We start from the raw sequence: 27,386 nt of genomic DNA, 5'->3' as shown, positions 1-27,386 counted from the left end.
AAATTGCCTTTGTTTCTCAAATGTGAGGCACTAATAACCCAGCAAGTCTGCAAGAGTTCACTGTGAGACAGCCAAATCCTTCACATATACTATAAGCCCTGTGGAGGTGATGTTAAAATTGATTTTCAGCTTCCCGAAAAAATTTCAACATATTGAATGTTCAAAAATTTTAATATTAAAATCATTTTCCATCACCATCTTACGAGGTTGTATTATAATTCTCGGTCATAGTGACGACACTGTGGCGGCAGCTGAGTTGGACTCCGGTCCCTGCGTGCGGTGCCACTCTCCCATGACCACCCAAGCTGATTTTAAATGAATCTGTGCCCTCATTGCAGAGCTCCCTGCTCCTCTTTCCCTCCCGCAGACACCGAGCAGTGGAGCACAGACACAACCCACATGTCTGCATTAGCTTCTGACGCTCCAGGCAATGCAAGGGGAGGCCATCTTCACCAGGGGAAAAAAAAAATGATGGATGTGATGTAGATATGCTTATCTGTCATTAAGCCCTGCTCTGCCCTCCCTCAGCCTCTCTGCAGAGGGGAAGGCGGAGGAGTTTCAATCAGACTAGCGAAGAATATAACTCTGGTGAGACATGCTGAGGCCAGTGGCTAATCAGTCACGTTTCTATGGAGAAGACACAGACTTCACAGCAAGAGCATCCCTCTCTAGGCCGGTCTACTGCATTTGCTTCTTGTCACTGGGCTGACCTTGTTCCCCCCCCACCACCTCCTGTGTCTTGTCCTAAAGTGTACAACCCAATTCGGACCCCTCTGCGGTGTCCTGCCACTTTTCTGGGAGAGATCCCAAATCCAAACCAGCGTGATGACGGAGACTATGAGACAAATCCCTCGCATGACTGGGCTGCAATGTCCGCCTGTCAGCTCCCAGCGCCTCAATAATAGCGCAGTGACGCTAAATGGGCTCCTGAAACATAAGGACGGGATGTGATGAACACTGAAGGGAGCGGTTGGAGGGTAGGTGGGGAATGGAGGGGGTGGAGTCCGGTAAAGGCGGCTAGCTGCTCAGAAGGCTCTATAATTAGCTGCAGAAGATCAAATGACTTTTAATGGGTTTGTCTGAAAACAGCAGACTATTTCAGATTTGTGCTTGGAGCTATATTCATATCTCATCAAACTAATGGAATTCTCTGGAGTGCTTGATTGGTTTTTATCTCAGATCAAAATGGCTGATAGAGGTGCACGGCTGCAGCATTCGTGAACTGCAGTTTGTAATAAAAAAAAAAAAAAGTCCCGTTTTCGGGGGAACCTATTATGTAAAAAGGACATGGTTGTAACAAAATTTTTTTTTTTTAATTTTTACAAATGATGTCAAATGAGAGCACTCAGAATTCATGGCTTGATGCACAATCATTGTTGCTGTAAGAATCAGTTCCCATGGATGTTTCAATGAGAATGGGGTTATAATAACTTCTTGTGACAGATAATGGAAACATCCACTGGTCATTAGTTAGAGAATTAATAAGTGGAATACTACAAGGATAATATCAGGGTCAGAGCTCAGCCACTGCCCGATCTAGGTGGAGGGAGAATGGTACAGAATGCTAAATATGCTGCCTACAATTAGGACCTGAGCGTGCAGCAACAGACACTGACACAATCAAATGGGGAACTGTCCAGTGCAGAAACAATAAGCAGATTAATCGATTAGTTGATCAACAGAAGATTAAAAGATAATTCTGATAATTGATTAATCTGTTAAGTCATCTATCAAACAAAAATGCCAAACATTTTCTGGTTCCAGGTTCTCAGATGTGAGGATTCGCCGCTTCTCTCTGTTGTATGTCATTGTAAATTAAATTTAATTGATCAATAGGCTCTGTGACAGACTGGCGACCCGTTCAGGGTGACCCCCGCCACTTGCCCCAATGTCAGCTGTGCTTGGCTCCGGCTCCAGCCTGTGAGGTTATTGTTTATGCCTTAAAAAAAACTGTATTGCTGAAAACTTGTGTACAGTCATTGCAGGGGAACTAAAGGGAAATACAGCCCAAGGCAGAACGGGGAGTTGCTGCACATGCTCTCTGTCTCACTCTGTTTGTGTATCTATGAGTGTCCCTTTATTTCCCAGGGTTTCCTGCTAGCATTCAAGCTACATTAATTTTCCCCACTCCGTCATCTTGAGTTTTCTATTTTCGACTGAGGGAAATATGTCCAACAAACTCCAGCCGAGTTCTAACTCTCATTTACGTTTCGCCTCCTCCTTAAATTATACAGTACACAAACCTCCTTCTTTTTATTGCCTCTGTGACGGCAGGGAGGGGATCTGCAGGCTTCAGCTCTTCATCATGCATGAACACCTCTCATTGAATTAATTACAGTGAAACTCAAGGGGAAATTTTCATCTAATTTCTGTTTCAGGGAAAAAAAATGTTATGCCTCAGAAGTCCAAGGTGGATTGCTAGCACACACACCCCCCCACCCCCACCCCCCTCCCTTTCTCTCTTCCATAGGTGAAATCTCCCCCTTGTTCTGTCTGTGTCCCAAGTGGACCATCCTACAGGGCTGCTGTTTGTCCTTGGTCGCCTTCTCCTTGAGAAAGTGCTGTATCAGACAGGCTGCTAACAGGGCTGACACACAGCTCGAGTACCAGCGGCGGCGGTGGCAGCAGCACAGGCCTCTCTCAGGGGGTATACAGTTACACTGCACTGCTTCTATCTTTTACCGTTCTGACATTTTCATTTCCCCCCCACTCTCCTGAGGAAAAAAAAAGGATAAACTTAAAAAAAGAAAAAAGAAAAAAGAAAAAAAGAAACAGGACAGAGTCCGTGTTTCCAGTCTGGATGATACCATTCCCACTATAGGCACGGGGGTAACGGGAGAGATGTGAAGGAAGCTCAGTAAACAGGGAGGGAGCTGGAACTAACATGCTTTGTTTTCCCTGGCAGCCGATGGGAGTATTTGAGCAGCGTTGCTCAGCAAAATAGAGCACTATAGCAGCAAGGCAGCCTGCCAGTCATCCAGCCAGCTTATCGGGGCGAGAGCCCCGCCTCCTCCCACATTCTCCTTCAGCTATAAAACTGTGGCACTCAGTGTTTATACCTGGGTACGCAGATAAGTTAAGAGAAGGACTTCTCGTGGCTTCTCGAATCACCACAGAAAAAACAACAAAGAACACAGACGCTGTTGCCGTGACCGTCCTCAAATCGCGCCCTACAGTATTCAGGTCGTGACACCAAAACACAAAACATCAAAACAGTGGCTTTCCAGCGTGGTGCATGCACATCCAGAGTGAAGTAAGTACAGAGACATTTGATGAACAAAGAGACACAAATATACACAATAAGACAGACAGGCCCACCCACACACTCCAGCTCACACACAGAAAGAGACAAAGAAACAAATCAACAAAGCACTAAGAAAAGACACATCAATTATAACTGAAGTTTGGAAAACTGGGTCTGATTTGAATGCTCTTGTTCGACAAGAGACGAAATTCAGTTGAAGATGGGTTCAAACACAGTCAGAAAAAAAAACAAAAAAACAGCCCTTTAGTAATTTATGCTCTTATATTTTCTGGTGCAGTTGAGCATGCAAACAGTGAGATACAATGCCTGGCATACAGTTAACTAGCTCTTTGATTCTTAGCTGCCTGCCTCCATTTTATTCCAGTTAGGCAACAAAAAAAAAAAAAAGAAAAAAGAAAAAGGCAGACAAATCAGTGTGCAGGCCTCGATGGAGTCTGCGTATGACTCACTCATCTTACAAAATTGCAAGTACACACCTGAATAAGACATAAGAGGGGACAACAGGCAAGGTCCTTTTCACATTGGGACGGACAGGGACTGAGGAGGAGACGGGCGAGGCCATAGGCAGAGGTACATGTGCACTATAACTCATAGATAGCACACCGGATATTTTATTCATGGGAAGAAAAACCCAAGCAGCAAGAGTGACTCACTGAGCTACAGGGATGGACACACACACACACAGACGCACACATGCACACACAGACTGAGCGGGGGGGGGGGGGGGGGGGGGGGGGGGGTGACAGGGTTTAACCCACCTACTTTGACTGTCTTCTCATTCTCAAACAGAAAATACATTAAAAAATAAAGTCTGAAATGGCAAGGCTCCTTTCAAAGGGATTAAAGGGGATGTTTTTGTCTAGTGAACTTGCCCGAGTGTACTCACTCTCACTGCTATCACAGGAAGAGAGCTGCTCACAGCACAATACAGCGAGCCGTTTGCACTTCAGGCTATGCATTCCTGAGCGCTCTGGCATATAAACCGACAAAAGGAATTCTCGTGCAGCCGCGCTGAGCCGGGCTATTGTGAGAAAAACATACAGACTCAGGTGTAGTGGCGTTCACCTTGGCTCGCGCGTCTGTGCGGAGGATTGTCGCGGCTGTGCAGATTGGCCTCCGTACGGCAGGAGGCCTGGTGCAACTTAAGCGATGTGCAGTCATGAGTGAGTCGATTTGAACCCGCTCACTCACTGCGCGCCAAGTCCCCGCCACCCAGGATCTCTCGCCGAGAAAAACGGACTAAATATGTGATGAGCTGAGCTGTGAGAGGATTCGGCTGCACAAACACACACACACACGGCCTACACAGACACACAAACACACATTTCCAATTGCTAAAAAAAAAAAAAAAAAAAAAAAGGCGAAGAGGCAACTCAGTTCACTTGGGATAGTTAGAGCGCACGCAGAGGCTGGGAGACAAAGCCTGGCATCTTGAGAACAAGTCTCGCCTGATGAGGCCTCTCTATTTAAATCCCCGGGATGAGCTGAGAGTGTGTCTGTCGATGGAATCGCTCCAGGAGACATGCACAGGATTGGAGGAAGAAACAGCCGAGGCAATGAAAGGGGAAGATGGAGAGACAGACAGAGAGTGAAGGCTGTGGATGAAGAGTGGCAGGAAGGTATGTTTGAGGAAATGAAAGGACAGAGAATAAGGGCTTGGATTCAGTCAGACATCCCTTCCTACTGTTAGACATAGAGCACAGTTCAGACCTGCAATGAGCGCTACTGATACTACACACAGGTGACTCACTGTGTTCTGTGACACTTTGAAGTCAGTTTGCGTCTGCAGGGTGTGGAAATGAGGGTTTGTGACTGAGTGAGTGGGCGAGTGGGGGAGTGAGCCGAGTGAGCGTATGAGTGTGTGTATGAGCACACGGAGAAGGGTAGGGCTCTGGGATTAGTACCTCTCCCTTTGCAGATCTATAAGCACCCAGTGTTTCTTGTCACTAAGAGGATTCTCAGGGATACAGGGCTGTCCCAACAATTGAAAGCAAGGTTTTAGGCGCTAATCTACGAATTCAAGGGCGAGCGAGGCTGATTCTCAGCTGATGGAGCACATGCTGCTGCCTTCAGCTTGATTGACACGGCAGAACGTGGAGGTCAAAGAGGCAATCTTTACAGCTTAGAGGAGAGAGAAGAAGCAGCCTACAGAAAGGCTTTAACTGTGAGCCACCACTCACAACGATGTATTGAGAGATCATTATCAAATGCAAGAGCTACCGATTGTTGTTTTGGGTTTTTTTTTCTTTTTCCCAGGCCTTTGCTCTCGTCTCTGCTCGGTATCTTGATCACCTCTGTATGGGTGACAACACCCTGGGTCGTACCGGCTATTCAGGGGCACACAAAAGGCCCTCATAGGGAATCATTCAGCCCTGCTAACGGACGGCTCCACAGCACCCGCCCAGACAATCACAGCCAAACTGGGAGCATTCATTCATGAGCAATTGTTCATTATCAGCCCATATCCAGAGCAAATACACACATAGAAGCACACAGGAGCGCACTTTAATATCAGCACTCACCCACATGCACACACAGCCAAGCACGCACACAGACTTTGAATCATAAGAGGAAAAATGCTGTTGCAAGAGGACTGTAACCAAAGAGCAATAAGCACAGCACCAGTCTTTTTTCTTTGGGCTGGGGGGGTGGGGGGGGTGGGGTTATGCGAAACAGAATTTTTTCTTACTTCTTCTTCTCCCTGTGTACAAGTATCCAGCATTACTGAACTTCTGTGGATTGGGTCTGCTTGTCCATTCCTCTAAGGACTACTCCGACTAGTACACGTTTGCAAACAGACGCTATATAACCAACCACCAGCATGAGTTAACACTGTGGCTCTCTTCCACACAAGCTCCATCTTGCCTCGAATCTAGACGCGTGTGGATATATTTGATGCTACAGGCCAACTGGAAGGAAAACACCCACTGTTTTTGGATTTTATGACAGGCCAAAAAAAAAAAAAAAAAAAAGTCTGATGTTATGTTGTGTTGTGTAACACTGTCACAGCTGTGATAATCTCTGCTTGCTTAAATCAGCAGAGAATCAAATGTACCAAATGCATTAACTGTTCCAGATAGTTGGTATTCCATTAATCCAATGGGACCCATATCAGCAAATGCCTCAGTGTGACGCAACTCTCTGGGTAAACCTGCTATGTGGTTCTAGCCTGTGCGCTATTTCTTTTCTTTTCTTTTTTTTATACAAGAAGGGGTATGAGCAGAAAGTAAAGACCTATAAATCACCAGGGCAAAACCTCTTTTGAAGCCACTGCAGACTGTAAAGCCTCTGACACAGAGATGCTCAGATGGGGGTGGGGGTGGAGGGGGTGGGGTGCAAAGCTGAAAAAACAAAAGCTCACAATCCTGCATTCTCACAGGTATCTGACAAAACAAAACGGTTTGCACAGCTGAGAGTAGCCGGCTAACTCCAAACTGGAGGAACTGCGAGACACAAGAGGGCCACTCTGGTCTGATGACACCTCTGCGTTCACAATACGCAAAGTGATGAGGAACAATGGAGGGATGAGAGGGAATAAACCATCCCTGACCGACACTGAGAGCGTCCCCGCGGAGCTTTCATTCTGTGGACCTCTCACGGCTCGTAAATTCAAGCTCAAGGTCCAGGAGGGTGGGGGTGGGATGAGGGTGGGGGGGTGAGTGAGTGAGTGAGTGCAGTCAGCATGTCAGCACAGCAATATCCACCTCAGCTGTGTGTCCACAAGCTCATCAAGCAGGGCCCAGTCTGCACACACCAGTAGCTTCACCGACAAATAACAGCATCAGTCAACAGCCGGGAAGTTGTTTTTTTGGCCGTCCAGGCCTGACGTGGTTCAAAAACAATGAGTTACACAAGAAAAGGGGCAACACAGCTTTGGTTTTCGTTGCTGTCCTTGGTTGAGAAAAGGACACTTTGATGTTTAACGTTGTGAGTCTGACTGTGAATCTTTTACTTCAGTTAACTGAGGATGTAACCTGATGCTGTTTTTGAGGAGGCATGCATCATAAAATCCTGGTGTTGGTTTGATCTCCTCTTTCTCCCACTATCAGGTGTCCATATTTTCAGGTTTGTTTATTATCACTTCAGTGCTAAGTCTCATTGTACACAGTGTGCATCTGGAGGCAGAGGAAACTGGTGCAAGAGATATGAATATCCGTATTACATGCACATCATGTTTTACTGCAAATAAAAATGCCCTATCAAACAAAGAAAAAAGCCCTGTCTTTCAGGACAGCCATTGATTAAACCACAAGATTCCTCGCATGCGACTTGGACTTAAAAGGTGCCCAGCAGCCACTGTACATTTCTCAATTTAATCTGGGTGACTGATCAAGAAAATTCATTGATTTCACCCATTAATCATCTCAGGAGAGTCTGTGCAATATCGATCAGCAAGTCTGTGCGGCGAGGAGGGCTGACTGAGGAGGCAATCATTGCAGAGGGGACAGGTCTTTGTAGAGAGAGTGCAGCAGCATAGATTTTGTTGGGGGACATAATAACCATTATTTCCCACCACACAATGCCAGCCAATACTGCCTCAAAATGGCCGAGTTTTTTTTTTTTTTTTTTTGCAAATGGGAGACAGAGAGAAACATTCCCTGATAATCACTTTGCGTGGCACACAACAGTGCCAGGAGGACATGTCTTGTTAAGATGTTTTGTCATGGTTGCTTCAACAGTAAGCAGGAATACTTGTGTTTACCCTCTGAGGGGGCGGAGGGGTGGCGGTGGCTGTTTGCTCTGAAAATGGGTGCATTGTCATCCGATGACACACACACACACACGTCTGACACTGCAGGCATCAGTGTCCGGGGACAATAACCGGTGATCCAGCAGGAAAATAGGGCATCAGGTAGGTGAGGAGTGTGTGCACGTGCATGAGTGGGTGTGTTGGTACAGGAGGACCTACATTTGGCCTATTTAGATCTAACAAATGCACTATTTTAGTGGCTCTAATTGCAATACAGACTATAAACCTTTCAAAATAAGACATAAAGAGACACTGTTGAGTAAGGACAGTGGCCTGCCTGCTTCACAGGTGTGGTATTAGAGAGGGCCATCCTGATGACACAGGAATAGCTGGAATTTGAATAGGTAGGTAAATGGTTCCCTCCTCTATGGTAATACACGGACATGATGGACACAATCATTAAGTACAGCATTCTGTTTGTGATCCATTGCAGAGGTCCTGTGTGTCCCCAGAGGCCTGACAAAGCGCCAGTTGTCTTTCATTTGATCTCTGCAGCAAACCCTGCTATAATCTTGTTATGGCACCTTCCGGACCCACATTGTTCAACTCACACCAACAAACTGCAATCAGTGCGCAAGAATGAAGTGGAAAAATCACCTGAAGACAAGCTTATTCATATTTAACTAGATCTGATATTATATCAGCCCCCGAGAACACATTCTAAGCCTTTAAACTCGGGGGGAAAAACAATAACAAATATGACACACATCCTTACATTATTATGTGGAATGATCAATTCCGCTACTTATGTAGGAATCTTGTTTGAGAGAAGTAATCAAAGCTCAATCAATGTATTTTACAATCACATCACGCGAGATAAAATAGTGCGTTCGTTAGAGGATCAACAGAGCTTGGCCATAAATGCCTCATGTGAAAAGAGGACAAATATAGTCCTAAAAGATGAGCTTTTTTCAAGAGCATACCCCCGCTGGTTTTTGATCCAGGTCAGACTAACCTGGCACGTCATAAATCAGGAAACATTTCAGATTACATACCTCGATATAGCCGGCCAGCGCTGGAACCACAATGCCCAAAATAAGGACAGATATCGCCGGGACTGAACCCATCTTCCAGGATTTCCGGTGGTGCTACTGTAAATAACTTATATCCTATGAGCTATATGTGCGTGAGGTGACGTCCGGGAGAATAAGGAGCAAACCAAGTCCTGGGAATAACCTGATAATCTATCCCGGAGAGCGGGACGAGTCCTGCTCCGCTTGTTTTGTTACCCGAGCTCGACAGAAAATGTTGGAGGGGGACTGAGTGTCGCTCTCCTCTGGAAATGTGGACTGTGTCTGTGGCGCGGCGGCTCTGCCTCCGCTGCCTCCTCCCTCCCCTGGTTCATCTGAGCCACAGAGCAGCACGCTGCGCCACCAGGCGGCCAGCATCCACCCCGCAACACCAGTTACACAGGACACAGTGGCTCAGCAACAATATCTTCACCATAACATCTGTCTCATGAGCTGCAGGATGAAGGAGAACGTATCACTCAAGTAAGACAATTATGTACAAAGGCATTTATTTTAAGGCATTTATTGGTATTTCCAGGCTTTATCCACTATATTTTAACAGTAAATACTGTTTCTATTTTTTATTTATTTATTTATTTACAGAATCAGTTAGTATGTTTGTGTATACAGTGCTCTCAGTGCACTTACACACACAGTACCAATAACAATGTCCAGGAAGGTACACATGGACATACAGCAAAAACAAGGGCAACAAAGATGAACAAAGATTTAAAAAAAGACTATTACATACGATCCAGTAGGGAAGAAAGAAAGCAACAACAATGGACCCAGCATACAGTGTCTATATAGGCTACAGGTCACACCCAGAAGGAAACAGGTGGAACAGCTGTAATAAATATAAGTGGGTAGTTTAATAAGTTACTTTATCTACATACACTAGGTGGTTATGTACATTATGTTCATGTATACACATCTATATAGAGTATGTACAGCCTGCTTGTCTATGGATGATATAGTTTATACATTTTATTGCACAATGTGAGTTTTTTCAGCCACATATATATATGTGTGTGTGTGTGTGTGTGTGTGTGTGTGTGTGTGTGTGTGGCTGAAAAAGGAAAGAAGAGCCAGAAAAGATGTGGGGAGTAAAGGCAACAGTGGTGCCAGTGGTTACTGGAGCACTGACTCACAAACTGGGAGAGTGGCTCCAGCAGATTCCAGGTACACCATCTGAGGGTCTGCAGTGATGTTTCCTGCCCGCTTCCTGATTCTGGGGGTGTACCAGTTCTGGATGGTGTGTAGATCGGCACCAGTGACCTTTGCAGCAGGCCTGACTGACAAACCAGAAGGTGAAGGGTGTGCAGGGAACAGATTCAGTGACTGAAATGTGGAACTGGATCAGCAGTTCCTGAACTTCCTGAGCTGGTGCAGGAAGTGCATCCTGCACCATCCTCTGCTTTTTAATGACTGTTTTGACTGCACTGAGTCAAGTCACATTTATCTTTTATACTTGGTGGAAGTTGTAAAGCCTTAACTAAAGTAAATATGTCAATACAACATGATGAGAATGCTCAATTACAAATAAAAGTTCTCAATTCAAGAAGTGTAAAAGTAAAGGAAAGATGCTCAAGATGCTATACACACACACACACACACACACACACACACACACACAGTAACATTTTGTCAATACATGTAGTGGACTAAAAAGGATAGTTTCCTCTGAAATGCATCAGAGTTGACGTAGTAGTTTTAAAACATCAGCTGCCAGACACGTTAGAACAAATTTAATATGAACATGTTACGTCTAATCTTGGCACGTGTTAATTTGATCCTCAGATACCTCAGTAAACACGCCTCTGGAAAAAAACTGAACAGATAATTAACTTTCCTCTTTAGCTCCCCAGTTAACAGTAGTCCGGGGAGAGTAAGTCAGACTCTGTTTAAATGTAAATCTGCATTTTTTTTTTTCTCTATATCTGAAATGTAGTGTTCATTTTTATTTACTTAATTAATATGAAAATATCCAATACCACTTGCCTCTCACCAAATCCCTGAGAAGCTGTAAATTGAACCTTGACACATTGTAATTAGTGCAGAATACTAGCACAGTGGTGACCACAGTATTCATTGTAAGGGTGTATAATAGAGATTTCCCTTAGTCATATAGTTTAGAATAGTCTCGTCTATGAGGACAACATTTCTACACACATTTTTCTTCTTAATTGTTAAAAGGCCTTTCCTCAAGACTCACACACACACACACACACACACACACACACACACACACACACACACACACACACACACACACACACACACACACACACACACAAACACGTGTCCATCAGGTTTCTCCAAATAGCTCCCATGGGACAAGTGTTCTGTAGGCAGCTGGTGGCACTGTACTGTAGGAACAGATTAATGTGGACTAACACAATACAATCCCCTTTTTTCTTACCTCTGTGGTTATGCTTCAGCTGAAGGCTGGACTGATGATAGGACTGAAGTGTCATTTGTTATTACTTCATTTTTAATTGAATAAATACTGAATAGGACAATCACCCATGGTATATTTGCTTTGATTTCATGGACATGCTTCTTATTTGTTTATTTATTTGTAAATGTAAATATGTATATTTTGTTTATTATTTTATTGTACTGTTTTCCTATCCATAGAGTCATGAGTGTTTACTAGTGGCCACATTAAGAAACTGCAGCATTAAATTTGCCAAGTCAGTATCAGTGCAGACATGACAGCATACTACCACTTCCGGTACACACTTTCAAAATACAAACCAAAGCAATCAGAGAAATGGGAAAATAGATTTAGGTCAACTGCAATGAGATGCAACAGCAGCCAACTTTGGTTTTGTGAGTGGTCCCATGCAGAGTTTCTTATTGTTGGCATAGCCCTAAGCAAAAACTTGTTGTTGCGCCCTTAATGATCCCCACTGTACATGTCAGTTTCATTATTTGCTCAGGCACCCAGAAACCAACCAGTACTCTAGAGCTGAAATGATTCATTGATCAATAGATGACAGATCAGACCTACTGTCAAATGATAATGAAAATAAGTGTTGCTTGTGATCTTACAGTTTTCCTATGATGTCTACTGTGTATCCAAATTTCATTGTTTGCAGAGCTTACAGTGACAATAAAGGCTTTTTAAATCCTAATTCTAATACTACTCTTCTAGAGGTTTTCTGTGTATTAATAATATGACACTCAGAATTGCTTAGAAAAAGCTAAGCAATTGGAAAGAACAAATCTTTATAACAAGTGAGCTCAATATGAACTAAAACAAATGTGCAATGAGGGCCTCTGAGGGTTGGGGGCCCTTGGGAAGTTGCCAGCTTTGTCTGGTTGGTAATCCAGCTTTGATTGCAAGGCTATTTCTGTGTATTACAGGTATTTTTCATTTATTGCATGGTGCTTTGTATTGTGTGATGACAAAGTATTGTATTGTTTTACAACAAAAATATATGCTCTGATTACAAAGTGTATATTATTAATACAATTACAATACAATACAATACAATACATTTGATACAAACATGATTATTTGCCCTTTGATATCTCTGAAGAATATTGACCAGTATTAAAATCTACATTATTCTCTTGTTGGTCACTGTATTTTGAAAGTACAGACCGGAAGTCTTGGTATATTGCGATGTCTGCATTAACGCGACTTGACAAATCAATTGTTGCTATTCCTCCTTATCACCACTGGAGGGCGGTAAACGCTCATGATTTAGATTACACTTCGGTCAACCGTCATCGCCCCCCTTTTTTTAAAGAGAAAAATTACCTCTTTTTTTTTTTTTTTTTTTTAAATATACACGTGGGGAAAAACATTTCAGCCCAAGTAACGTTAACTTAAACTCGAATTATTAACGAAAAGTAGAAGATTTTTTAAAATCTTTTTGGACAACAGGTTTATTTCAATTGGACGACTTCGGTGTGTTATTTTTCTGATTGGCTGCAACTTCAGCGACTAAAACTGATCACCAGTTATAACCGAGGCGATTAAACACGTTTGTAGTCCATTATTAACTGTCCAAACACATTACTTTAAAATTTCAACGGGTACATAAACCGTTTCGTGACGATATTTTAAAATGCATTGTGTTGCTTTTGCTCCCAAGTAAATAACCACCAATCAGAAGCCACGCTCCTGCGTGTTGCTAGGCAGATTATGTTAATATATGCAATGCAGCCATCTCTGCAGCTACCATTCTGAGGTAAGAACAACTTGTACGTTTTCCACAAAATGTAAGAAAACCAGGGATTGCTTCATGACCAGTTCTGTTGCTCGATTGCTCTGTAGTCTTTCTGTTAATATAAATTAAAAGTGCGGGTTGTTTTAACGCATTTGCACCGGTATAAAATATATTTTTTTCGTTGGGTCTCTTCGGATGTGGTTGTTGTTGTTAGTCCCACCCAAAATGGAGCCCGTTCTTCCTTGTTCACAGTAGACTGGAAGGGCTGGGCTCAACTAGAATTGGGGGACGGGTGGGTCTATCCAAATAATTCGGGCCTTTACCGCTTCTAAACCACTTTTGTCAAAAACCGCAGACTGTGGTCCACGTCCTGGGGCCTAACAAGTTATGTCTGTCTGCATGGCCGGTGTTACATTGGGACTATATGGCTGTAGTGCTAATGTTGCGGTGCAGTAAATGCCCGGGTTTCTACGGCGCTGGTTTTTGTGGTATGGTCCGGTTGGGACTGAGAACCTGCGGGGTTAAAATAGGGGGGAATTGAATTTATTATTGATTATTCCAGCTAGATTTCTGAATGAGTTCACGGAGTCCCGACTTTTCACCGTGTTTTTTATGCCGACATACGGTTGTATTTAGACACTGTTTTCCTTGCGGCCTCATGAGCAAACGTTGACCGCGTTTTCCTTCGTACCCCCGCTGAGAGTCCTGTGTGACCGCTCTGTGCACGAAGTGACATGCTGCCTTATTTTGGCGTCCAAGTCCTGTCAGCAAGGGCAAAACAGAGTCTGGAGCCCCCGAACCCCTCTCTCTGATGGCACATGGGGTTGAATTCAGTTCCACTTAGCTCAAAGATCGCAGCCGTAGTGCCTCATTGTTGCAGCCAAACAGCTTTTCCCTAAACAAACAAGTCTAGCATGTAATGGCTTTGATAAAGCTGTGACATCAGAGGCTCTATCATCCATAACGATTACTTCAGTCCATATACACATTTCTACAGACAATCTCTAAACATCTATGAATCGACAGCCCTAAAGCAGCAATCAATATTTAACTTTAGTATTATCACAGTCACATTTAGCTATTATCATCATGCAATATTATTATGATGTAAATCACTCAAATCCCCTTGTGTGTGTGTGTGTGTGTGTGTGTGTGTTTGTGTGTGTGTGTACGTGCGCGCGTGCACGCGCATTACAGGCGTCCCTGGCTGTCTCAGGAGTGAAGTGATAGGGGACGTGGTTGGCGACAGGCCTGGCACCGAGCTGCCATGGAGACCAAGCAGGAACCCTCTGCTGTGTGGAGTCAGACTGCTAACAGTGATTCAGGCAACGCCACGCAGGTCTGAACTGCCCCTGAACAGCTATATTAGAGTCACAGTCTATAGTACATTTGATACAGGAGAGGACAGTTTAAGCAGATCAGGAAACTCACTTCTGTCCACTGACCCTAGCTGGTCTTAAATCCCCAAATTCACCATCCACTTTTATAGCTTTAGTTAATAGAATAGAGTAGGATTTTCCAAGTAGTGGTTCCTTACCCTCCAAAAGGACTTTAAGAAGACAAGAGGCATTTTAGATGTTTAGATTCCTCCCTGTCATCAGTACCATCAAGTAGGCATCTGATTAATTCTGCAGCATGACAACAAAGCCAAACATACAGCCAGAGTCACAAAGAACTATCCTTAATTGACAAGAAGAACAAGGAGTCCTGCAACAGGTCCCTGCAGAGCCCTGATCTTAACGCCATGGAGTCAGTCTGAGATTAAACGAAGAGGCAGAAGAGACTGAGACAGTCTGAATCCACTGTAGCAAGTTCTCCAAGATGCTGAAACAACCGACCTGCCAAGAACCTTGAAAAACTGTGTGCAGGTGTACTGAGGAGGATTGGTACTGTTTTAAAGGCAAAGGGTGGTCACAGCAAACATTGATTTGATTTAGGTTTTCTTTGTTTACTGCACTTTGTGTGAAGTTAATTGATAAATTAAAAGTATTCATGGCTTTAATTTTGAAAGCATCCTCACTTAGCTTTCAGTGCCTAAGCTTTTGCACAGTACTGTATATTAGACAACATTTGTAAAAGTTAATGGGGGCTGAGTCACAGTCAGACAGTGTAATAATGCTGCAGGTGCTTGAAAGCTTTTTTGTCCTGTGCACATTTGTTGCAGGTGCATTTTGAAGGCAGCACAGTGGCCCAGATAGTGTACAGTGGAGAGCAGGCGGACCGGGGACAGCAGCAGGTGGTTTATACAGCAGACGGGAACTCCTATGCTTCTGTAGAGTCTGCAGAGCACACACTGGTCTACATACATCCTGCAGATGGCGCTCAGGTAATAAGGGTTTTATTCAGAGCAGAGATACTTTCATGCTTATTATGCCTTTTATGAGATTCTCTTTTATGAGATAATTTCATCTATTTTCACTTTTTTTTCTTTCAAATGTACAAAGTATGAAATGAATAACATGCATTCGGTCATGAAAGATTTGCTCACAACTTTTGTCTTTCAGACTGTATTTGCTGATCAGCCTCAGGTGGCTTATATTCAGCAGGATGGTACAACTCAGCAGGTAGGATTACCGAGCTCTGTCACGTTGCTAACTCACTCTGTGACACGTCAATTTTACAAAACCATAAAGCGGCTGAATTTCCTCTGTAGGTCACAGTTTTGCTGCCCAGCGGACAGAACATGAACGCTGCCAACCTGCATGTTCTCAGTAACGTAGCGGAGACTCCACAGGCTATCCTGGAGCCAGTGTCCCAGGTGAGAACACACTGTTTGTGTTTAGCTGTTTACTTTTCCAAATAAGCAAATAGCACTTGTGTGTATTATTTTTGACCCATATTCTAGCATATAGCAGTGACACATAAGCAAACGTAAGCACAAATTATGTCATGATGTATACACACATTCAAGCGAAAACATTGTTATTTTGTTATTCCGTCAGGTAAGTGGTCTGACTAGGTGCCGTTCATATTTGATTTACACCATGACACTGAAGTTAGCTTCCAATTCATCAGTTAAGGGAAAGTGAAGGGAACTTAACTTACAGAGCTTTTTACACCAAGATCACATTGGGGGAAAAAAAGCAGTGACATGTCCCTTTCTCATATTTTCACAAATAGAATAAAGATTTCACAAATCTGAGACGGTGTTTGAAGAGTCTGCAGCTTGTCTGGGATAATCTAGTTCACATTTGACAAGTCTAATTTCACTTTTCCACATTTTCAGAAAATATAATAAAGGTTTCCCAAATTGTAAAGTTGGTTTCAAACAGCTTTAAAGCTTTACCTAAAACGTCTAAAAAAAAAAAAAGCCAAAAAAACTGAGGATCAGCTGCTGAGCTCTGTTAGTTAAGTTTCCCTTCATTTTACCCATAGCTGATGAATTGGAGATATTTGCAGTACAGATGTAATCACATATGATGTATGATATTCAAAAATCATGTCCAGAAATGTCACAGGTTAACTTTTTGATTTTGATGTCAGTGTCAGTCCCACAGCAACAAAGAATAGATTAAGGTTTCTTGACTTTACAACCACAAAATTAGTTTTACATGCACAGAAGGTGATAAATAAATAGTATCTAGTTGTATAAAACTGCAGGAATACATTTATACCGTTTATATTAACTTTTGTTGCATTGTTACATGTGAACAGGCTAAACCTGAAGATGAGAATTTGTCACTGTTTCCCACATAAGGAGAAACAATTGAGTGAGTATTAACTCTATGAAATGATCAAACACAGGAGCAGCTGTCTGTGTCCAATTCGCTCACCTCCATGGCGGACATTGCAGACCCCCCCACCAGTCCGCTCGGGGCCACAGACTCCACAGACGATACGGATGAAGACGAGGACGAAGACTCCGAGATGGATGACTGGGAGCCTCGTCAGCCTGAATCATTTAACCCTCACAGCCTGTGTGAGTGACGTCCCCCTGCAGCTATATCACAGTCGTCCGTCTGTCTCTGTCAGGACTCTCTGTCACTCATGTGGAGCAGACAGGAGAAGATAGCGACAATGATTTAAGATGAAAAGCTGCACGGCTGTAGTACTTGTTGCAAAGCTGTTGCGTTGGTCCTCATCAGTTAGACTGCATTATCTTTATATATGTTGTGGTGATTCTGACTTACTGATTTCTCCTTTTCGTTGCCTCTCAGGGTGCGAGGAGTGTAATAATTCCAACCCCTCGGTCTGTCTGAAGCACGGTCCTCTGCACCCCATCCCCAACCGGCCGGTGATGTCCAAGGCCCGAGCCAGTCTGCCTCTGGTCCTCTACATCGATCGCTTCCTGGGCGGGGTGTTCTCCAAGAGACGCATCCCAAAACGCACACAGTTCGGTCCAGTGGAGGGACCCCTGGTTCCTCAGAGTGAACTACGGGACCATTACATCCATCTGAAAGTAAATCCGCGCTCTGCGTGACTAATTTCTGTTTAATTGCTTTGAGCTCTTTTTAGTTGTGCAATTTGTATTCAGACATTTGGCTGCATGGAGTAAAATGTTGTAAAATGACAGCATCTGCCATTTTCTGTAATAAGAAGGGTGTCTCACTTTACCTGAAACATTGTTTTATTTGCACAGTTTGTTAAATATGAAATTGTGAGTGCGTCGTGTGGCGTAATGGTCTAAGCAGGCGCCCCATGTGTAGAGGCTACAGTCCTCGCTTCAGTCGGCCCCGGTTCGAGTCCCGCAGCGGACGGCCTTTGCTGCATGTCATTCCCCCTCTCTCTGCCTCCCCATTTCCTGTCTCTCTACTGTACTATCAAATAAAGGCATAAAAAGCTCAAAAAATATACTATAAAAAAATGAAATTGTGATATTGGGCAGGGATACTTCTTGAAACTCCGATACTTTGAATAACTTCTCATTGTAGTTTTTGCTTGGAGTGAAGTAATCACAGGGCTGCCCTTACATTACTGCTTCTTAGCAAAGAAACAAAGAGGAAATATATTTTTTGTGAATGAAACAGTTTTATAAGAAAGTGTGAGGTAGATAATAGCTGAGCAAAACGTTTTGTTTTGCAAGCGTGTGCAGTCAGGTTGCACTCTTCATATCTAAACTGTTTTTGTGCTCGTTGCCGTAGCTGTGTCTGCTGGATACAGAGAAAGACGGAGAGAAGTCTAACGACATGTGGTTGGACCTCTCTGACGAGGACAGCTGTAACTGGATGATGTTTGTGAGGCCTGCTCAGAACCACCTGGAGCAGAACCTGGTGGCCTATCAGTACGGCTCAGAGATATTTTACACAACCATCAAGAACATCCAACCTAAACAAGAGCTCAAGGTCAGTCCTGTGTAGTCCAGTTTATATTTTATTACATCTGTATCATACCTGTCCGACAACAGGCAGACAGGCTGGTGAAGACGTTCCATCAAGTTCAGTTGAAAGTCAGACATCTGGAAAATTAAGAGCCAGATATTTTGCTCATGAGCAGCTGGTCACAAATCAAAGCTAAAAGAAGAGTGAATCGGTCCCAATAACTGAATTATAGCTGAAAATATTTTTTTTTTTGTGTTTTTAATGAGATTTCCCTCTGCAGGTGTGGTACGCTGCATCATATGCAGAATTTGTAAATCAAAAGATCCACGATGTAACGGAAGAGGAGAGAAAAGGTGAGTCTCTGGCGACACCTAGTGCTTACTTCATTTAATATCAACACCACGTCTCAGCTCTGCTGTTTGTGACGACATCTGTCCCGTTACAAACTATTCTACCAGTAGTAGATGTTAGTAGTGGTGCTTCTCCCTGGTCCTCACCTTCTGTTGTTTCTTCAGTGCTGCGGGAGCAAGAGAAGAACTGGCCTTGTTACGAGTGTAACCGCCGCTTTGTGAGCTCTGAACAACTGCAGCAACATCTCAACATGCACGACGACAAGTTGAGCTCTGTCACCAGGTAAAACCTTTTCTCATCACCTCGTTTCATATTTTGGCTGTGATTCCCTTCACACTAGAGGCTGTATGACCTCTTAAGCTTGTCTTTACTCTCTCAGATCCAGAGGTCGGGGTCGTGGAAGAGGCAGGAAGAGATTTGGGACAGGAAGAAGACCGGGGCGGCCGCCGAAATTTATACGTCTGGAACCGCCTGTAGAAACCGGCGGGGACAAGACAACAGTAAGTGACACATTAATAATTGCTGTGTTGATTAATCGATTAATTTGATTGGCATTTTATGCTAATTTCTAACATTTTATAGACCAATAGATCAACTAAAAAGTTAACTGACAGATTAATCTGTAATTAAATAATTGTTAGTTTCAGCCCTGCGACATACAATATTACATTCAACATAAAATGGAAAAATTTTAATTAATTTATACAATTATCTCGGAGCAAAATAATAATTAAAAAATCTTCAGTTTGTCAAAAATATTATTCCAAATAAAATGAGCAACGCAAGACTTCAAGTGTGCCACTGATAACTGACTTAATGAAAATCTACAGTTTGTTTTGAAATTTGTGACTGAAAAACTCCAACCTACAATAACATTCTTTTTTTAATTACAAATTTCCAATCACCTTTTTAATCAGGAGATGCTGGAACTGACGGAGAAGCAGCCGCTGGAGGAGCGAGTGGAGGGAGCTCAGAACGGCCTGAAGGTGGTGGAGATGGAGCCGGAGGTGGATGCCGGGGCCGAGGTGGAGGGTCAGCTCATACCTCCTGCAGGAGAACCGGTCCCGGAGTCCGTCACCCCACCTGCCAACACGGACCTGCCAGTTCCGCTAAAGGAAGACCCGGCACAGAGCAGCCAATCAGACGCCCACCTCACATCTCAGGATATGCGCCGTGCCAAGAGGATACGGGTAAGATGGGAGACTGTGCGTTCACTGAAACGCAAAAGTGTTTTATATTTAGTCTGTTATTTGCTGTCAGAGCTGTGATTTGCTTTACAACCGTGTGTCTCTCTTCCTCAATGCGTGCTTCCCTCAAAGATGGATGTGCAGGTAGGTGGGACCTGGAGGAGAGCAGAGAAACACGAGGTTCAAAGATTCCTTTTGTTATTTTCCATGGTGTTTGTGTTCATGTGACATTTCAGGATATACCCCCTCCTGCAAACTCCATTGTATCATCATCTTCTCTCTGTGCCTCTGCAGATCAATGTCTGTTAGTAGTTCCCCTCTCTCTCTTTTCTCCCTCAGAACGCAGCGCTGCAGCACCTTTTCATCAGGAAGAGTTTCCGTCCTTTTAAGTGCACCCACTGTGGCAAGGCCTTCCGGGACAAAGACAAGCTGGATCAGCATCTGCGGGTCCACGGCCGGGACGCCTACACCTTTTCCTGCCACATCTGCAACAAGAGCTTCATGAGTGACTCAGCTCTGGAGGACCATCTGCTGGTTCACACAGAGAACCGCACCTACTCTTGTGTCTTATGCCCAGAAACCTTTGAAAAGCTGGACCTGCTCAAAGACCACGTAGGGGTGCATGCGGTGGACGGCTGCTTCACGTGTCCCTCCTGCAAGAAGACGTTTACTGACTTCATCCAGGTTGGTGATGTTTGTCTCCAGCAGGGTTTGTTAGACATGACAGGAGGAGAATTGTCAATCTTTCTAGATGTTTAAAAAAAAAAAAAGCAGTTGCACATTTCTATTATGTATTCATCACAATCAAAACAAAGGCTTTTCGAGAGGGAAACAACATGTTGGAGAAGTTGTGTGCAACCTGTTGATCATTTAATTCTAATCATTGCAAAAACGTAAGTGTAGTTACAGAACCAAGCAAAGAACAGTCTGATTTAAAATAGAAGTTTGACACATTTACAGTTCCCAGACTACAAAATGTTTATGTTCCTCAGGTGAAGAAGCATATACGCTGCTTTCATTCAGAGAAGATCTTCCAATGCTCAGACTGTGAAAAGGCCTTCTGCCGGCCGGACAAGCTGCGTTTGCACATGTTACGCCACTCTGACCGCAAAGACTTCCTGTGCTCAACATGTGGCAAACAATTCAAGGTAAGATGAACAGGGAGAGCACTGAGAGATAAGAGCTTGTGGTGTTAGTTCATAGATCCATCAGATCTTAATGGGCAATTCTTTCCCTGTGACATTAAGAGGAAAGATAAGCTGCGGGAGCACATGCAGCGTATGCACAATCCTGACAGAGAGGCCAAGAAGGCCGACCGGATCCACCGCTCCAAAACCCTCAAACTGAAGGTGCCCACCACTGACTTCGAGAGCTTCATGTTCAAATGCAGAGTGTGCATGATGGGATTCAGACGCAGAGGAATGCTGGTGAGCAACAACCCACAGAAAGCTCTTTTTGTTGATGTTTAGTTTCAGTGCACCAGCTTTTTTTCCAGCTTTATTTTTCTGGTTACAGGTTAATCATTTGTCCAAGCGTCATCCCGAGATGCGTATTGATGACGTGCCTGAGCTAACGCTGCCAATTATCAAGCCCAACAGGGACTACTTCTGCCAATACTGTGACAAGGTTTGTTTTTCCCTTCCAGTTATTTCAAACAGTGAGTTTTGGAAAAGACTCATAATTTTTACATTTATTTTTTTTTAATCATTTAATTTCTTAAAATTTATTTCAGTTGATTCCGGGGTCAATGTGAAAATTCATGCCTTAAAGCAAACATGCTAACATCTGCTTTACCCTAAACTCTGAATCAGATCAGAGGAGACCAGCTTTTAGTATCATACTAATGAGCTGATCTCTGTGCAGGTGTATAAGAGTGCCAGTAAGAGGAAAGCACACATACTGAAGAACCACCCAGGGGCAGAATTGCCTCCCAGCATCCGTAAGTTGCGACCAGCTGCTCCTGGTGAACCAGACCCCATGCTGAGCACACACACCCAGCTGACTGGCACCATCGCCACGGCACCGGTCTGCTGCCCACACTGTGCCAAACAGTACAGCAGCAAGGTCAGTAATGAAGCTCCATGGAAGTTAAAGAATCTTACCTATTAACATTTATATGGAGATCAACTGTTGATACAGTAATTCAACATCCTGTGCTGTGTCTCAGACCCACCTGATAACTTTCTGTGCGCTCGTGTTTCAGACCAAGATGGTTCAGCACATCAGGAAGAAGCATCCAGAGTTCGCCCAGCTCGCCAACACCATCCAGGCTCCGTTGACAACAGCTGTAATCAGTAGCGCTCCTGCAGTCATCAGTTCAGACGGAACCACAGCTGAGGCTGTAGTGGTAAGAAACACACATGTTAAGCACAAATGCTGAGCAGATTTCCGTTCAAAGGATGTCACATACTACCATGAAAATTATTATTACATAAAGAAAAAAGCAGTGATGGTAAAGAACAGTGCTACAGTGTAAATAAATGTTAATGCTATAGAAAACTGGACTCAGTTCAGCAGAAGCAAGAAAGACAGAAAGAAATAAGGAATGAAGGAAAATAGTCAACTAATAGACACTGGATATTATAACTATGATTTATTTTCTCCACAGACCACAGATCTGCTCACCCAGGCCATGACGGAGCTCTCTCAAACACTGACCACAGACTACCGAACAGCACAGGGAGACTACCAGAGGATCCAGTACATCCCTGTCTCTCAGGCAGGAGGCAGCCTGTCCCAGCCGCAGCACATTCAGCTGCAGGTGGTGCAGGTGGCTCCGGTAAGATCCAGAATCTCATCCAGGACCTAGACTTGTTTTTTTTTTTGTTTGTTTTTTTTAGCTTTATGCATCCACAGAAAGCTGACTGAGTATCTAAACAACCTCCCACCTCACAATCACAGTTATACACCTTGACAGCTGTGCTGATATAAACACGAGTCTAATCATTGTATGGATATATGAACCATAGCGGTCGACAGAAAGGAGAGCTGTTTTTTCTGATTCACTAATCAAATTTTCCATGTTGGTCTCGGACTGGCAACTCTAACTTCTGTTGTTGTTTCTACCTCTCATGTGGCCAAAACAACTGATCACTTATAAGAGTTGGTGAGGTTTGTTCTTTCTTTTACACTCAAATTAAAAGGCTTAAAGTTTTAAGGGAGGGCTGGCAGTAACCAGCAGCCACCATGAAGACTCTGGCAAATGACTGCTTTGGTTTGTAGGTTGGTCTGCAGACATTTCTGCAGCTAAACCACCTTTCATTTCCTGCTATCGTTTGAAAATTGCAGAAAACATTTATTAAAATGTATCCCGTGGTGGATTGAGGTGAATTTAAGAAGCAGTAACAAGTATTTATTTTCTCTGTTTCACAGGCTTCCTCCCCACATTCACAGCACCCCACAGTAGATGTGAGCCAGCTGCATGACCCGCATGGCTACAGTCAGCACTCCATCCAGGTACAACACATCCAGGTCAGCGAGCCTTCAGGCTCTGGACAAGGTGCCACCCAGGTGAATCCTCATTTCTGACTCTGGGGTTAGGTTCATTCTTTACAAGAATCTGAAAATCACAACCAACAGTCTGTTATGGAAATCACCCAAAATGTTAAGCTTGATAACAGAAGAATAATAACCATCTCTTCTCCCTCTTTCAGGTAACTGGTCAGCCTCTAAGCCCCACCTCCCAGCAGGCTAGTCAGGAGCTGAGCCCCGCCCAGTTGACCCCTGTAACTCTGGCTCAGAGCCACACCCTGCAAACAAGCAGCACCCAGCAGCAACAGGGGACTGTGCAGCATGCGTATATACCTGGGAACTGGAACTACCGAGGTTACCGTGAGTGCCCCACATGCCATACTTGATGGCTCTTTACTGTTTGATTGCATGTTAAGTTAACATGTTAAATTCTTATTGCTCCAGCATCTGAGATCCAGATGATGGCTCTACCTCACGCTCAGTATGTGATAGCTGAGGCCAGCACACCTGTATCTGGAGTCAACAGCAACCAGGTGAAAACGGTGAGTAAATGCTGTCTGATACCTGCTAGAGGAAAACGAACACTGTATTTGTATTTCTGGTCAAGGAAATCAGTGTTGAGCACAGCTGAAGCAGTTTAATTTTTCTCACTCTCTCATATTCTTATTGGTAAGGCTCACAAAGCAGCTGAAAGTGTCAACACATATATACACATATCTGGATCACATGAATATGCAGTAAAAAAAAAAAAAAGTATCAAAAACTGCAGTTCCTCTAATGGCCACTAGAGTCTGGCTCCAAAAGTGAGTCAATCCCCATAGACTCCCATGTTAAAATGTTTTTTTCTCTATAGCTAATTTCCTCCTTCATAACCACTGTACAGGGGGCGAGTTTTTATGTAACTCACCTGTTTACATTTTATTAAGTTATGCATAATTGAGGGTGTGCCGCTTTGAGTGACAGATGGGCGAGCGTATGCTTGCCACAAACCGACATGCATCAAAGTCCCTGCTCCACACACGCCCCTCCCCCTTGCCCAATTTTGGATTAGCCAGGAGTTAGTTGGAGTCAAACACTGCCAAAACCGCTCTTGAGAAACCTAACAAATGTTTTGGTTGATGAATCCGAGAATAGGAGAAGGGTTTGCTGCACACCAAAGCTTTTTAAAAAAAAATTGATTCAAGCATTTTAGGTTATGCTTATTCATCTAAACTGTGTACTTACTGTTACTTCAAACTAGGGGGTATGTAGCTTTTTACACCTTCCCGACTGTAATCTGCCCTCTTGTTGATGAGTGAGCCTGATGAAGCACATGTGAAAAGCATTGTTTGCTCTTTCAGTATTTGTGAAAGTCTAGAAATAATTTATCGTATCTCGGCGTACACAGTTTTGTTGCCAGATGGGAGTTACATTCCAGATAATAATAAATGAAAAATTAGCAGAATTTTTTAATTGAAAATGGTGGCGCATGTGGAAATAAAGATGTTCTCACCCTTCTCCTGCAGACACACTACGTGATCTCCGAGGGCCAGACTGACCTGGAGACAAAACAGACCGTTCCTCAGAGCACAACCCAGACGCACACTGAACATCTGGAGCAGCAACCGACCAATCAGCAAGCCACCACGCAGTACATCATCACCACGACAACCAATGGCAGCGGCACTAGTGAGGTTCACATCACAAAACCCTGAACTGTACAATGAAGAACTCTCACAGACTTGATCCTGCATGTAGACCTCAGACGCTTGTGCGCACATGAATGAATAAATACATGGATGGAAACAGAGTCGGGGACATAGAGAGATAAAATGGGGATGAATAGACGACCAGCACAGTTTTATGTGTCTGTAAGTTAGTAGAGAGCAAAATGCAAAGTTTTGAGTTTGAACTGAATATATAAAAAACTAAAACTTGACTGAACACTTGTTTGGAACCCACAGCAATGGAAGGTGTGGATTCTTTCTGAAACATTTTCAATGGAACTGCTGAAAGTGTGAGGACCATTACATCAAATACAGAGTTCCTGTGCGAGTTATACAGTATCGAAAAAGAAAGATCTTTTTAAGGCCTGGAAAAGGTGGAAAGGTTTTGTTGCTCAGTCCTTATACAGATTTGAGTGCTCATTTTACATATTTGTAAAGTAATGGACATTTCTTGAAGAATAGTATTTGTAAATGAAACTCTGGAAAGAAATACTGAACTGAAAAATATGGGAAAGTACTGTATAAAGCAATCCTGCTAAACAGGTCATTATGTTTTTGTCCAGCGTAAGTACCCCACACATCCTCTGTTGTGTCGTATGTTTGCAGATCATTGCTGATATCTGATGTGATTTTTCTCCATGAATTTCCTCTTTTGAAATGTCTCAGACATCAGTTTTTATTCACATGCTGGATTGTCCTGATTTTTCCAAAAAATCAGAATAAGCAATCTTTCTCTTTTTCTTTGTCATTGTCACAACCACAACACCCGTGTTTTTATAGTAAAATTTTAAAAAGTAAACATAATCAGTTCTACTTTTCCAAGACTCTGAATGTTAAGAATTGCATTTGGTTTTAAAAGTTCATGCAGCGTTTGTTGGATATAATTGACCTTTAACCTTATGGACTATTTTGCTGTTAACATATCCGAAAGCTAAATAACAGATTGAATAGCACCAGGAAACTGTGCTTGAGGAGTAACAGCATCAGGCTGAAAACCCTCTGCTGCTAGGTGTGGTTAGATATGTGCTCTGTTACACCTGTAACCACACCCAACAGCGATGACACAGAGTCCACATGTACAAAACACATGCACATCACTGCAGCAAGGTGAGAAGTTGGAGGTTTGAAAAAAACCCTAACCCAACCAGCAATCCCATGGTCTTCGCTTGGTGCCTGTGCAGAAAGCTAACATGTAGTTTTTTTTAGAAGCCTGGTGCAAAATACAAAACGTACTTTCCTCAGTGACGTACACTTTTAAAGACAACTGACTTGAATGTTCATAATACTTCTTTAGTCCCTCAAGTGATATCAGTGAAATATTTACAGACAGCATCACAGAGGTTTGCAACTGAACAGCTCAACATGACACAGTGTTAAAGGGTGACATGGGATTATTTTATTTTATCAATCTATTAAGTGCAAATGCTTAACTTGTGGTTGCTACTAAAATGGCAGCACAGGATTTTAAGTTGAACACCAGCAAGTGACAGTGCCACCGAGCGTCTCATTGCAGGTAAGTAAGAAAGGAAAATGTAGTTCAGTAGGAGGAGTTCAAACCTTGTGAGAGCAATCACCTGTCTTAATTATGTGTTCATGAGCAAGGAAATTCTGTGTTAAGGTACTTGTTCAAAGTAGAAATGTTTTAGATGCAATTGTACAGTAAGTTCCAGTTTAATACACAGTTTAATAAACTAAAATAAGGCTATTGTAATTACACCACCAGGCCATTGAAAATGATCTAAACTAGTCTAAGAAAATAGACTTCACAATGTAAGATATGGAAGGAATATTATGAGATCATGTGCAACAATTCACATTATTATTTGAATTAGTATTTTGTCCATGTGTGTCTATTATATCTGCACATGTTGTTTTTCTGTTCACTTTATTATGAATGTGGTGAACTCTGGAGCAAATGGCGTCCAAATAATTTCATGGTGTCCAAGTTAATGTTGGGCCTGTGGTTTAATGGGTGTTTATTTGTCAGAGTGTTATTCTTGTTCTCACTGCTAGATGGCGGCATTGCCTCAGAAAACCAACGAGTTCTTCAACATCAAAATTGTGATAGTTTAAGATTCTACCAGAGACAGTGTTTGCCTTTATTGTGTTTGAATATTAATACATAACATGGGCTTACTTCCATTTGTAAACATCTCCCTCCGTATGAATTAATTCACTGTTCAGATGCCAGCAGGTTGTTCACG

At 43.2% G+C, this 27,386-nt stretch overlaps 2 protein-coding genes across 4 annotated transcripts in view; one reads left to right on the top strand and one right to left on the bottom strand.

Moving 5' to 3' along the window:
* The window catches only part of aplp2 (amyloid beta precursor like protein 2), a 53,420-nt gene extending 44,115 nt beyond the window's left edge, over nucleotides 1-9,305 (bottom strand). For 2 of the 3 annotated variants that reach the window (XM_022761491.1, XM_022761492.1), the window contains exon 1: nucleotides 9,011-9,304. In XM_022761491.1, coding sequence (XP_022617212.1) covers nucleotides 9,011-9,082 — 72 coding nt within the window. In that variant the 5' untranslated portion in view covers nucleotides 9,083-9,304. Of the gene's footprint in view, nucleotides 1-9,010 lie in introns of all 3 variants that reach the window. The other variant, XM_022761493.1, reaches the window with a different exon arrangement.
* Nucleotides 9,306-14,418: 5,113 nt separating this feature from the next.
* Nucleotides 14,419-25,947, top strand: prdm10 (PR/SET domain 10). The gene is made up of 22 exons (XM_022761500.1): nucleotides 14,419-14,548; nucleotides 15,374-15,535; nucleotides 15,714-15,773; nucleotides 15,863-15,967; nucleotides 16,954-17,128; nucleotides 17,367-17,608; nucleotides 18,291-18,491; nucleotides 18,748-18,820; nucleotides 18,983-19,100; nucleotides 19,198-19,318; nucleotides 19,736-20,008; nucleotides 20,345-20,689; nucleotides 20,998-21,153; nucleotides 21,253-21,432; nucleotides 21,521-21,631; nucleotides 21,869-22,069; nucleotides 22,209-22,352; nucleotides 22,614-22,784; nucleotides 23,378-23,515; nucleotides 23,659-23,836; nucleotides 23,921-24,018; nucleotides 24,982-25,947. Exons 1-22 carry the CDS (start codon nucleotides 14,477-14,479, stop codon nucleotides 25,168-25,170), a joined length of 3,513 nt encoding a protein of 1,170 aa, XP_022617221.1. The 5' UTR covers nucleotides 14,419-14,476; the 3' UTR covers nucleotides 25,171-25,947.
* The last annotated feature ends 1,439 nt before the right edge of the window (nucleotides 25,948-27,386 follow it).

This window comes from Seriola dumerili, unplaced genomic scaffold, assembly GCF_002260705.1.
Source record: "Seriola dumerili isolate Sdu_G_001 unplaced genomic scaffold, Sdu_1.0 BDQW01000413.1, whole genome shotgun sequence".
Lineage (NCBI taxonomy): Eukaryota > Metazoa > Chordata > Actinopteri > Carangiformes > Carangidae > Seriola > Seriola dumerili.
The sequence above is the reverse complement of the archived record's forward strand: the minus strand, read 5'-3'. Positions and strand labels throughout refer to the sequence as shown.